This window comes from Camelus ferus, chromosome 14, assembly GCF_009834535.1.
Source record: "Camelus ferus isolate YT-003-E chromosome 14, BCGSAC_Cfer_1.0, whole genome shotgun sequence".
NCBI lineage: Eukaryota > Metazoa > Chordata > Mammalia > Artiodactyla > Camelidae > Camelus > Camelus ferus.
The window spans coordinates 49,981,026-49,994,423 of record NC_045709.1 but is presented as its reverse complement, the minus strand read 5'-3'; the positions used below and the strand labels follow the sequence as shown (position 1 = coordinate 49,994,423).

The 13,398-nt window shown below is 32.9% G+C and overlaps 1 protein-coding gene across 7 annotated transcripts in view; it reads right to left on the bottom strand.

Moving 5' to 3' along the window:
• The window catches only part of MYCBP2 (MYC binding protein 2), a 226,062-nt gene that overhangs the window by 169,921 nt on the left and 42,743 nt on the right, over window positions 1-13,398 (bottom strand). For all 7 annotated transcript variants that reach the window (XM_032496842.1, XM_032496837.1, XM_032496841.1 and 4 more), the window contains exons 5-13: window positions 12,370-12,566; window positions 11,527-11,769; window positions 11,225-11,296; window positions 9,746-9,842; window positions 5,894-5,967; window positions 5,616-5,754; window positions 4,079-4,155; window positions 2,990-3,194; window positions 1,394-1,558 (exon numbers count right to left, since the gene is read on the bottom strand). In XM_032496842.1, coding sequence (XP_032352733.1) covers window positions 1,394-1,558; window positions 2,990-3,194; window positions 4,079-4,155; window positions 5,616-5,754; window positions 5,894-5,967; window positions 9,746-9,842; window positions 11,225-11,296; window positions 11,527-11,769; window positions 12,370-12,566 — 1,269 coding nt within the window. The remainder of the gene's footprint in view (window positions 1-1,393; window positions 1,559-2,989; window positions 3,195-4,078; window positions 4,156-5,615; window positions 5,755-5,893; window positions 5,968-9,745; window positions 9,843-11,224; window positions 11,297-11,526; window positions 11,770-12,369; window positions 12,567-13,398) is intronic.

Sequence of the window (13,398 nt, the reverse complement as noted above, 5' to 3'; positions counted from 1 at the left end):
GAAAAAGGTATGTTTATATAGAAACAGTATTTATTATCATTAACAGTACTAGCTGACATGTCTTGAGACCCACGTGCCAGGCTCTGTTCTAAGCATTTCATAAGCATTATCTCCTGTAATCTTACAAGGACCGTATGAAGCAGGCAACTATCATTAGCTCCCTTTCATAGGTGGGAAAAAAATGAAAGTTAAGAAAAGCTCTGAAAAGTTAAGTAATTTAAGCTAGTTAGCCAAATAAAAAGTGACAGTACCAGGATCTGAGTCTATATCCAAAATCATTAGACCACAGTTATCTAACATTTAATTTCTATAATGCCCAACTATCTCTCAGAGCAACAAAAGAAAAGGAAAATGTCTGTCAGGTCCACCAATCCCTGAGACCCTGTTATTCCTCAATAAATACATGTTGAATAAATGCACAAGTTTCCATCAGCCTCAGCCAAGAGGATTTTTAGCAAGCAACAGTTATATTAAATATTATTTTAAAAATATACATGAACTCATCCCCAAATTTTAATATACTCTGACAGTTGAAGTCAACTGAGATTAAACATTACCACATTCAACCAACTCACAAGTCACCTAAGCACAGTTCAACTTAATAATGGGAGTGTCATAAATGTTCAACATATGTCATTTCCTCAGCATGAGACAATCGCTTAAACTTTTAATCAGAAACTTCATTAATTCTGGTTCCTTTTCTACAAAGAAATTGATGGGCTTTACATACTTACTTCATAAAAAAACCCTTCTAATTGGGTTTCCACAATCATTGTACTCATTTCTAAATGCTAGAAAGAAAATTTAGCAACCAAATATGACAAGTTTTTGAGATTAGAGTTTATAAATATAAAATTCTTTATCTGGCTAGTTCTATCCCTCACATCCACTACTTACACGTGTAGTTATCAGTCACTGAGTCACACTTAACAGGTAATTCTTGAGATTCTGACCACGCACCAGGCACTGTGCTGGGCATTGGAGATGTAACAGTAAATAAGAGAGAAAGCCCTTCTCTAACCACCTAACAACAGGGGGAGATAATTAATTCATCAATTATAAATCAGCTAAATTACGAAAATCATGTCCTCAGGGTACCACCAGGAATATGTCACATGAGCATCTAATGGAGCCTAGGGAAAGCCTTCCAGAGAAAGGAACAGCTAAGGGAGAACTGCACTGGCCAAGCCCCATGATTATCTTTGCAGGAAACTAGTGACAGTGTTCCCAGCAGGAGACAGGAAGGAATAACTAAATGTTGTAATTAGAAAGATATATGGAAAAATGTAGAGAAAGCATGCTACAAATGTTAATTTTCTAGATGTATCTTTCCAACACATAAAGTTTCATACCGGACTTTCTGTGCCTAAAAGTGAAATGGTTTTTAACTTACTTGAACTATCAGAGTAAATGGCATCTTTTCCAAACATGTACAGCTCTCCATCTTTAGAAATAACAGAACTACTTCCATTGTTGCAGGCTGTATACACCACAATCTTTCCTTCCATCTTAATTATCTTTTTAGGTTTATAAGGTTTCGACTGACGTCTGCTCTTAGCTTAAAAACAAAATTTAATTTAAGGCACCTATGCACAAACAGAAATAACGATTTATATACAAAACCTAAGGAAAAAATACATCAATTGCATTTATGATACTATTGATTGACTGACTGATTATTTATTTTCACAAAGGTCTGGGCTTCCCAACATATCAATTAAATGAGTCAACCTCAAAGACTCATCTGGCTAATTAATATGAAGGCTATCACTATCAAATCCTCTTCTTTGTAGAACACTGAAATACCCAATGGGAAACAACAATTTTCTACCAAACTCTTGGGGAGCCCAATCTCTAGATTAACTACTTACATTATCAACACCATTCCATTGTCATGTCTGTATTTAAAAAAAATTCCTTTCCTCTCAAACTCTACCTCACATGTATTCCTATGTTAGATCCTGCGAAGTAAAATTAGCTTCTCACTCATTCAACACATATTAAGTGACAGTCAGAGACTGTAAGGAAAGGAAATGCATACATGGAGAGACAGCAAATAAATTTAAATGTAGCTAATTTAAGCATTCTCTGCTCTCAAAAACTAAATCCCTGAAATGTTCAAAAGATGGGAAATATCAATCTTCCATTTCCTTAGCCAACTTAATGCTTGCATGTTCTTATGAATAAAAACATACTGCTGTATTGGGTACAATTCTGGGACTTAAAATACCATTACATTTTTTCATATAACATGTATATATAGCAACTAAGTTACCTGGTGTTCAAACAAAGGAATAACAATGTCCTCCAAATGCTAAAAGGAAAAACTGGCTGGACTGAAGTTTCTGAGATATGGTAATATATTTCATGGCTACTTTAAGGGATTTTTTTTTCTCAGAATCACTTTTATTTATACATGATTTCTACATTAGATGTTGACTTCAAACCTAATCCCCATAAGATGCTACTCCAACTGCTACAATGTATAACATACCAGAGAAGTTACAAAAAGAGAAAAATGACACTTTGAGGAAGACTGAACAGAAGTATAGAAAAGATCAGAGATAAAACTGACTATTGTTTCATTGCTTAGGAATGCTTCCATCATAGAGAAATAACACCAAGAACAAAGTTCCACTAACTGACACTATTACATAATTTACATAAAGTTTATTTCATTCTGAAATATATATTCCTTCCAAAATTTTGGATTACCTAAAATAATATATTGGAATGAGTTTTTTAAAAAAAATAACACCGACTGGCATAACAAATGAATAGCCATGTATGTATAAAGCATATAAAAATTCATGAATATGAACTTCAGTATGAAATCAGCACAGTTCTTTAATGAAGAGTACACCTCAACCATTAACTGAATATTCCCCAATATAAAATCTTCTATTAACTTGGGGAGGTTAGCACTGTTGAAATTGATACACCTTATGTTAATAAATTATACACTATTCTTATTGAATAGTCAACTTACTTGACTCTCCGTCTTCTCCTTTACTAGCAGATCCTGTAAAGAATATGCTTCCATCTTCTGCAACTAAAAGGGCATGAGAGCCATCGTGTCCAACTGAGAAGTGTACAATCTTTGGAGATTTCGTAATTGGTAGCTCAACCCACTTTCCTGCTGAAGGTCCGCCTTGTTTGATTCCAAGACTCTGGTATTTGCCAGTGTAATATATCTTATATATATTAAAAAAAAAAAGAGAAGGAATTATAGTATCTTTTGGAGTAGTGCACCAGGTTTCACATTACAGAAAAAAAAAAAAAGACTTCCATATTTTATTGAAAAACAAAAATAATAAGAACCCAAGCTCTTTTTTAATACTATTCAACTTCTGAGAGCTGAGCAGGAGAGAAATAAGCATATTTTTTCAAAAATACATAGCTCATAGTATTTTTTTCATATCTACTCAGGATATTTATAACTTTTCATAAGCACCCTGAGTAGATATATTTCTATCTTGAATTACGAAATATATTCAGAAATATATTTCATAAATACACTCCAACACACAACAGCTGGAAATTCAAAAAATTCTCAATTCATTTTGCCCAGAGTAAAAAGCCTTACATACAAATATATTGGATTTCCCTCATAATTTTAATTTTTAGCATTATTTTAACTATCTTACTTTATCTTCATACCCACGAGGTAAGAAAGAAGCTTCCATCTCTATGGATAGACTTCCATAATCTATAGCTTAATTTTAAACGCTCCTACTGCCCCCAGTTTGTAGCCTATATGTCTGCACATTTACAAAAATTTGCAATGTATATTCCATTCATCAAAATAAACACAAAATGTCAATTCACCTCAACTCAAAAATTATAAAGAGAGCTCCATAATAAAGTTAAACATCTGTAAAAAATGTTATATTTTATAAAGTTTATAAAGTTTTATACTCTTAAATCTCATAATTTTCTTTTATGCTATTTCAACATGAACAAAACTGAATTATATTAAAAATTAAATCAAACATGTGAACTACGTAAGGTAATCAACTGATTGTACCAACTCTCTCTTAAAGCAGATGTTAACTTTTAATTCTGAAGAGTAACTTACCTTTCCATTTGCTGTTTTCATTAATGCAAACTCTCGTCCTGCACCAAGAATTGCTGATTCCTCATCAAATCCTGTACCTGATAATACAACAAGACTAATAAGTACTATTATATTTTAATACTAGTAATTTCAAGCACAACTTGTAGTATTTTGAGTAATGAACAAGTCAATTCAATTAACACCACTCAAAAACAAACTGATACAATATGCCATATGGGTCAATTAAAAAAAATCTATTACAGTAGCTACACTACTGAAAGGAAAGATAGTCAGCATAAGCTTAATTTCTTTCAAATTAGTGACAAATTAGTTTTTTAAGTATGAAAAAAAATTGTTTAGATTCACGTCAGTAAAATTCCTTGAATTAATGAAAGATTAAATTTTTATTGGGCATTGAGTAGCTGTCAGATGGCGTTACAGAATGCATGAACTTTTTCTTATTTGATCCTCACAAATCTACTGCCTGGTTTGCAAATGAACAAATATAAAGCTTGGTGAGGTTAAGTCTCAACACAGAGTCACTTAGGCTTGAATAATGCCATACAAATATTTGAATTAAGGTATTTCAGATTCTCTGTTCCATGTTTTTTTTTCTACAGAAGAACATTTCATACAGTTACTCCATGAATTTGGATATATATACACAGATCCTTATGCATAATTTCAAAATGTGAAACAAGTAAATAATTATATATAGCACATTTTATGAGTTTGTCCAACTGCACAAACTACTGAGTTTACAGGAGTTTTAAATTTAAAAACTATTAAGTTCAATCCAGTATTTTTCTATTAAAAAAAACAAAAATATTACATAATTAAATAAAATACACGAAGTAAATCACTAATGTCAAGTTTAATAAATTTAATGAGATAGCAGTCCAAAAGGTGAGTCTTGCAAAGATTCCCACAAGTTAAGAAATGGGACTGTTAAACCAGGAGTAGTAAGGCAAACCAAAATTGAGACCCTCACGGGAACTTGTAATCTTGTCTACTACTACGACACTGCAATAGTAATTATACTAGGTCCACAAAATACTCTGTGGACATCTGTATTTCAGAATCCAAATGAAAGATTATTAAATCAATTTGTTAGGCTAATTGCCATTTTCACAATCTATGAGATAACTCTATGGCTATCCTGAAAATCTGTTCAAATAAAATTAAAGGCTCCAATGAGAAAACTATGTATATATTGGAGTAACATTTACAATAGAAATTCTCATAATTTTAAATAATTGAATAAAGATGGAGCATATAAACTAATGATGTTCCCAAGTGTTGTCTATCTATAATTCTTATCAAAGTTTATTTTCTTTTGCTCAATTCAAAATGAAAATGAAAATTATTAGAGTATCTCTAGCTAAAGGCCATATGTCCTGGTTACTTATACCTATTAACTCATAAGTGTGCTTTAAAGTAACAGATAGCAAGACAGCTACCTAACAAGCTAGACTGCTGAAAGTACAATGTTAGTCTTCAAGAGAATAAAGAATCTTAAAATTAAAATATGGGAGAGAGGCTTATTTGACCATCTTACTTATAATATGCAAGTCCTTTTCCAGGTCAAACAGTGAGATACCACAGGCATGTAAGCATTTTCTGGCCAGTTTAAGTTGTAATTCTTGTTGTAGCACAGGCTCAGTGCTTGTGGCAAATATTCTGACAACAAAGCCATCCTAAAAGAAAGAAAACATCCACAGTATTATGTTGCATGAATTGGTGTTTTAAGGCTCTATATTCCATCTATTAAAAATCAAATAACTTACGAGAAAAGGATTCCATTTATACCAGCTACTCATGACTCAGAATACTCACATCTCTTGAAGCAGCTATCTGATTAATATATTCTCCATCAGTGAATAAAATATTTTGACCTTCAGTGTGGCAATCTGTACAAGAGGAAGAAAAAGTAATTACATTACAATATAAATAAATACCTCACAAAATGACTTTACTCCTCTGTTGAAGTCAGAATGAAAGTTTTCCACATAATAAGGATAAACTTAAACTCAAATGGAGACTGTGCTTTTTAATAAAGAGTTACAAATTAGCAGAAATTAAATAATTCAACTAATAATACTTATTACATTTTGTGCTTACATTTCTAAATCTTCCATGATCAAGGACCTGAGAGCCCACATAATTTCAAAATGAATTAGTATTCAATACATTCTGATAATAAACATGCACCACGATGAACAAAACTATAATGCTGTTATAATCATTTCAATACAGTCACATGCAATGTAGGCAACACTCTACCTTCAGACATACATCACAGTCATTAGTGTCATAGAAAAATACAAATAGACCTAAAGCTTCTGCATTTGAGGTCTACAGTGTCCAACTACAGATATCCCTTGCTTTATAAAACAGAACTGAGTGTACAGTTTTCACTTAAGTTTAATGCCTATTCCCAGTATTTTTAGCTTTTAGTGTGCCATACACTTTGAAAATGTTCATCCTTCATAGAACATATAAATCTATGCTTACATGTTTCTTTTTGTCTGAAAGTGCTTATATATTTTGGTTGGAATGCCATGCTTTCTCAAGACTATATATTTGTGAAACAGTGAACTACATACTTGGATCAAAATAATGCACAAATACAATTATAACAAGGGATACCAGTATTACAGAAGGACCACTGGGACATGTGTTAGTGACTGCTACAAAATAACATAAAACTACAAGCAAAATCAACATCTAACTATAAACTGTATTCTTGTGGAAAAACAAATGTCCAGCAAGCAAGTATAAAAGCACACACACTTCCCAAAATAACTGTAGAGAACTAGGATGAACCTCTCCATTAATTACAACACCAAAAAAAAATAATATTTCATTTCTAGTTGCACCTGAATCAACAAAACACAAAATTCTAGTTTTGGAATGCAGTAATGGAGCCCACCCAAATAAGCTGGATTACTCTGTATCTTTGCCCAGGAGCTTCATACTAGCATACTTCCTTATTACAAATATGCAAAACACAGGCAGACCCTTACCAAATAGAGAATTCAGTGATCACAAACTGGAAATAGAAACTGGGAGACAAGGCCCACTGGTAGCCCAAGAGACTTGGTAATCAAAGAGAGGAGAAATCGAAAGAAAGAGTTCCTAGTCCACTGTACAGAATACAAAGAGGCACAAGAAAGATGCTTCTCAAGCTCTAAGCAGTAAGATTTTAAACTAAAAAGCAAAGAAGAAAAACTCATTATAATCTCAGATAAATGCAGGGGTGAGGAGTGAAGCGGCGCAAGAAGAGGAGCAAAAATCCTCATGAGCTGAGGCAACCTGTCACCAGACACAGAGATTAAACGACATAGGATACAATATAAAAGATATGCAACACATATGAAGGCTAAAATGACAATTAATAGGAAAAAAAGTATGTTTTCAGTTCATCACTGCTGAACTGAAAATAACTTATTTATAAACTAGACTGTCAAGACAAGCTGGAACATGAAGCTCAAGGAATCATCAGATTTCTGTCCATTTTAAACACAGTATCATCACCATCGATAAACCTGACGGTTCACTTCTGCTCCTTCTTGATGGGAAAGCTACAGAGCAGAGTTGCTCCTAGCTAGAGGGGAAAAAAGTACTGTTAAAGAAACTGCCGTCCAGGTCAAAGAAAGGGAAAAATGACAAGAGGCTTTTAGGCTTGAGGGCAAGTCTTCCTCCTGCATGACTTCAAAAAGATTTTTTCTTTATCTTTTCTGTATCCGCCATGTAACATTTTAAGACAGTATCTTCAGGAAAATATCAAGAAATATCTGCTCATTCAGAAGAGATGGAACTGTCTTCACCCAGCTTGGTTCATTCTTCACCATGAATATGGTACATATTTGTGAAACACAGAAAGCCACACTCGTATTGTTAGAAGTTGCATTTTATATTAAGTGATGCAGAAGGATTTAAACTGAGTAAGAACATTAAGTCATATTTTATTGTGGTAGAATAAATAAAACAGCTTTAGGTAGACCATTTCCAAATGGTCTTTCTCAGCCACAATCTCTCTTAAATGATCTGGGTTTTTCAGAAGTAAATCCTTTACATTAGTATCCATCTGCTGGGGAGCGGGGCTTAAGAATTTCTTCTTCCAAGACATCCGAAAATGACGTGCACAAAGACAGAGTGATAAGGATACTTAATGCAAATTTACATTGCAAAAAACTGGAAGAGACTGCCATTCCAATATATTAACCAATGGAATATATTTTATAACATTAAAATTATGTTACAGAAGACTGTTTAACGACCTGGAAACATATTCAGAATATTAAGTAAAAGGGATTGGTTAAAAAAGCAATATGTAGCAATATGACGACATTCATACAAGTATATATATAATAGATGTAGACAAAAGAAAGGACATTCATCAACATGTTAATAGTATTTATAGATGAGAGGTGGGGACAATTAATTTTGATTTTGTTTTGCTTACATAATACTTTTACAATAAATATTTTTACTTTTAAGGTATGTACATATATGGGGGTACATGTTACTATTTTAAAATATTTATTATTATTATTATTATTATTATTATAAATTATCATTATCATCATCATCAAGACCAGAGACATGGCCTGGGAATTGTGATGATTAAAAAACAAACAAAAACCCTGTAGATATATCTGAAAACAGATAGTTATTTACAAAATGGCTTCAATAAGTTATCTTTTCCAAGTAGCTTTATTTGTGAAACACTTTTGTGACATTTACCTTAGCATAGTGTCATGTACGTTAACTTGGATATATGTATATATAGCAATATTGAAATGTTTGATAAAGTTATAAAAATATCTTAAAAATAAACAAGCAGCTAGGGGACAATTATCCTTCTCAATGTGTTCTTCAAAAGAAGTTCTCAATCGATTTCAGATGGCCAAATGCCTAGAAGTAATATTGCTTCTTACCATGAAATTGTTGATAGATACAATAAACATTCAAGATTTTAGTATAAACAAACTCCTTTAGAATGTATTAAAAGTATAAGCAAAGTGCCTTCCAGTGGAGAATATATTATGCATTTGCCCAGTGTTCCACAAAATTTAAGATCCACTGCCTCAGAATTTAGACAGCAGTGATTTGAATGATACATACATATGTACAACCACAAAATTAAAGGAAAAGAATTGTGTTTAAAGTGTCTTATCAGAGTATTATTAAAAAGTATAAATGATAGAATTTTTAAAATTTCTAACCCCCTCTAAAATTCCTGTCTTTGAAAACCCTTTAAATAAAGAAGAAAACTCAAAAGTATACTGTTGTTAAAGTAAAACTAAATAGAAGGTTCTTTACACCAAGGTTATTTGAGAGCCAGAATTGTGGCTTCATTAAGAGCAACAAAGTGGAATCACCCCACTAATTCAGGAGCTGAACAGTCCTGGCAGGGTGAGGGTGGGGGATCAGGCTACAGAATTTGAGCAAAAATCTGAAAACAAGTATCAAAACACTTTATATTTATTACGGTATCTGTTTTTCTCACATGCATTAATTTTATACAGACTATAAAATGTTTTGCATGTTAAGATTCTTTCTAACTCATTTGTAAGCAAGCACGGTTCCCTGCTAATCATTCTTTGTATGTCTAAGTGGCCTAACATGCACATCTCTTAAAATCACCTGTGAATAAAACAGACGATTAATTGAGTAACTTACCTGGTAACATTACAGTACCATCTTGTTCCAGTGTTTCAGGGCTTATTCTTATGGCTGTCATGCTGTGGTTATTCACATCTCTATACAATAAATAACCCTAATAACAACAAAAAATTTTGCTATGTTATATATTAAAATATTTGTTCAATACACACTTAGCAGGAAAAGTAGCCATACAGGTCTGTATTACAGTTTTTTGAGGTACAATAATGTATCAATATTGGTATCTAAAATAGATTAAAGATTTAAAATATGAGAACATGAGTATAGTTTAATGAGAAGAGGAAATAGACATAACTGGGTATCAATTTAACCGATTATATGCTCAGATACACACATTAGATACACCACTCACGACTATAATAATACTTTGTTCAGAATTATTATATCACTTGTCAAGTAAATAATAGAAATGAATGCTGCTACTTTCAAAAATATTTTAAGGAAAAACAACAAATATTGAGATTAATATTTAAAAATGAATAGAGTACTGGTTTTAGATAGCGTGATATATCACTGAACATAATTCTGTAATAAGTAATGTATTTCCCATGACATTATTCCTTAGATATAATGTAGTATAGCAGTGGCAAGTAAAAATCTGGTATTTTAAACCAGGCTAACTTTTAAGAGACAATTACGGAGTAATTAATTTGACATTTAAAATTTAATTTCAAATTCTCCCTCAAAGTTGATAATAGTAAGATTGTTTTTCATATAACAATTTTTAAAATTTTCAGAATGCTTTCAACTATCTTCTTTCATCTGATGCTGACAACAAACTGTTGTCACGGACATCTTTATTCCTTATTTTTCCACAAGGAACTTGGGCTTCACTTCTCAGGCACAGAAATAAACACTTCTTTCCTTTTGACCATCATTCATCTGCTTCATGGATCTGATTGCTGGCACTCATTTGGCCATGTTAGTCATGTGATAAGATCACAGCATTAACAGAGTGACATGGGCCAAGCTCTTCTCTCTAGTCGATGATACTTTGCATGATCCTCCATGCAGGTGGCTACCTACTGGACAGGCCACACAATGTTCCCTGGAAGGTACTGATTGAAACTTAGAACATGAAAGTTTGTAACAAAAAGCTCTAATCTGGCTTTGGGTCACAGCTGAATTCCCAATTAAGATTTGCAAATGATAAAGACGGCCTTTTGATTCTTATCTAGAGGCTAACTTAAACAAGAACTCCAACAGAAGACATATTTATTCCCATTTTACAGCTAAATCACAAGTTGTCCACAGTCACACAGCAGTAAGAAGCAGGGCCAGACCTAAAAGTAAACTGCTTATGAATTCTAAGTCAATGTCCTTTACACTACACCATATCATTGTCATAGTCAAATTATTAAAAATATGCCATATCTGTTTAAATAGAAGTGATATTATTTATTGATTAAACAAGAAGGAGCCACAAATTTTAAAAGACAAGAAGAAAAGTTTGGTTTATTGTGTATATTCTCCTACCTGAGCATATCCTAACCAAGATTTTTTTTCTTTTCTGTTTCTGATGCGAGATGTAGAATTATATATGTGGCCCTGCAAAACAACCAAAGTTAGTTCTGTCAACACTTTCAGAATTAATAATCAGTGAAAAATAACACAAGTGGATGAATGACATTTAATACAGATGTTTCCATTATGATTTTCAAAACAATACGATGTCAAAATTAGATGGTACTCTAAAATTAAAGCCTGAAACAAACAGAACACAATTCAATATGGATATAACTGCCACCGTGATTAAGAACTGTAAGGAATCACATTACCCTAACTGTTCCACTGTATCCAGAGCCTATTTTGTATAATCCATCCTTGCATAACAGATAAAGGAAAAATCCATCATTCTGAAGTAGACATTGATCATCTTCATCAACAGATATTTCTTTTAATGGCCACTTGTGCATTAAAGCTGCTTTCTTAATGCCATTGCTAAACCAGTCCTGAATTTGAATTTTTCCCACCAACACTGCCTGTACACTTCTCTGTAGTGAATTTAGTATCATTGGCACCTATTCAAAAGAGAAGAACACATAAAGACATTTTTAAATGTCTCACACACAGACAAAAATAAAGATACTTTATTAATATACCATCATTTATAAGAAACTAAATTATTAAGAACGAGGTTTGGCATGTCAGGAAAAAGTATCAAAATGCTGTATGTGAAACTGAAGTACTTCAGAAACAAATCAATTAACGGAAAACTATAAACAACCAATCAAAAATATAGTAGAAGGATATCATATCCTTTTCTTTCTACAGGGGAAAGATATTTAGGAACTATCAAGGAATTTCATACTTGAGATTTCAGAGCAAGTGGGAGGTGGGGGAGGGTGGAGAGACAACGTAAAGAGGAGGCAGTAGTGCTGACACAAAGACCAGGTTAAAGATTTAAATTCTGCCAAATTTCACTTTTTTACCTTTCATGCCACAGAGTTAAACACACATGTACCTCAGCTCAAACACCTTAGATTATTACATATCAACCTTGGACAGATCAAACTACTGTACTGAGCGAGAAAAAGCAGGGAATTCCTATCGACAGAAATTGAGATGAAATTGCAACTTGGCATCTTATCGATTTCTAAACGGCTGGAGATATGAAATACCTGAATAGTTTGGCAAGCATGGCTGCCATTGTTGGTGAGGATAGCAGAGATGGCCTGAAGTGTCCTTCCTGTTTCTCCCCAAGCAGCCACCAGGCTAAAGAGACAAGCACAGGAAAGTGCTGTCAGAGACTGTCCTGTGCTGTCATTCATTCCAGTACTTCGCACGGTGATTTCCAAAAGAAGCTGGAAGAGAGACTCTGCGGATAAAACAGAATTTAATTATATTCACTGGACATACAGAACACTATATGGTATTTGTTTGTTTGCCTGTTTGTTTATACCTTGCTTCATTATCAAAAAATAATTAAGGCAGCCACAGCACTTACTTTGCGTTAGAGTTCCTTTCTAGTTACCCCTTTCCCCACCAAAGTCAGAATATTTATATAAAAAGGGCTTTAGAGAATATTTAGTTCAATTCCTTATTTTTGTAAGTGTTTTCATTTGTATTCCATTTTCAACAGAATTTATCCAAGATGATTTAAAAGAAACCTACTTTGAGTTTGAATTCACATATTCAAGAAATAGCCTACCAAGTGGTAAAAGACTACTCACTGCACTTTTGACTTTCTAGATTGAGAAAAATATGTTAAATTATCCAGAAAATTATGTATTTATTTGCAAAATAACAGAATACGTAAAACATATACAATAATTTGTTTTAGTATAAAATTGGCTTTATTGCTAATGTAACAGCAGTTCACACTTGTAATTCATTTTATACACTAGGAAAAAAAAAACCTCCAAGTCAATAGGATAGCTATCCCTTTTAATGGATAATGAAGCTGAGACACAAAGAGGTTAAAAGATTTTCCCTAAATCATAAAGCCATGTCACAGCAAAGATGGAAAAATAATACATGAACGTTCTATGTCTATCACAGGTCTCCACACGAAACTCTACCCCAGATTGAATCAATAAACTTCTGGGTGTTTCTTGTAAACAAGGGAAGGGGGATTTGAAATCCTTAAGAAGCGCACAGTCAGAGACAGAGAGAAAAATTGAGGAAGATGAAAAGAGGGGAAGAAAAGG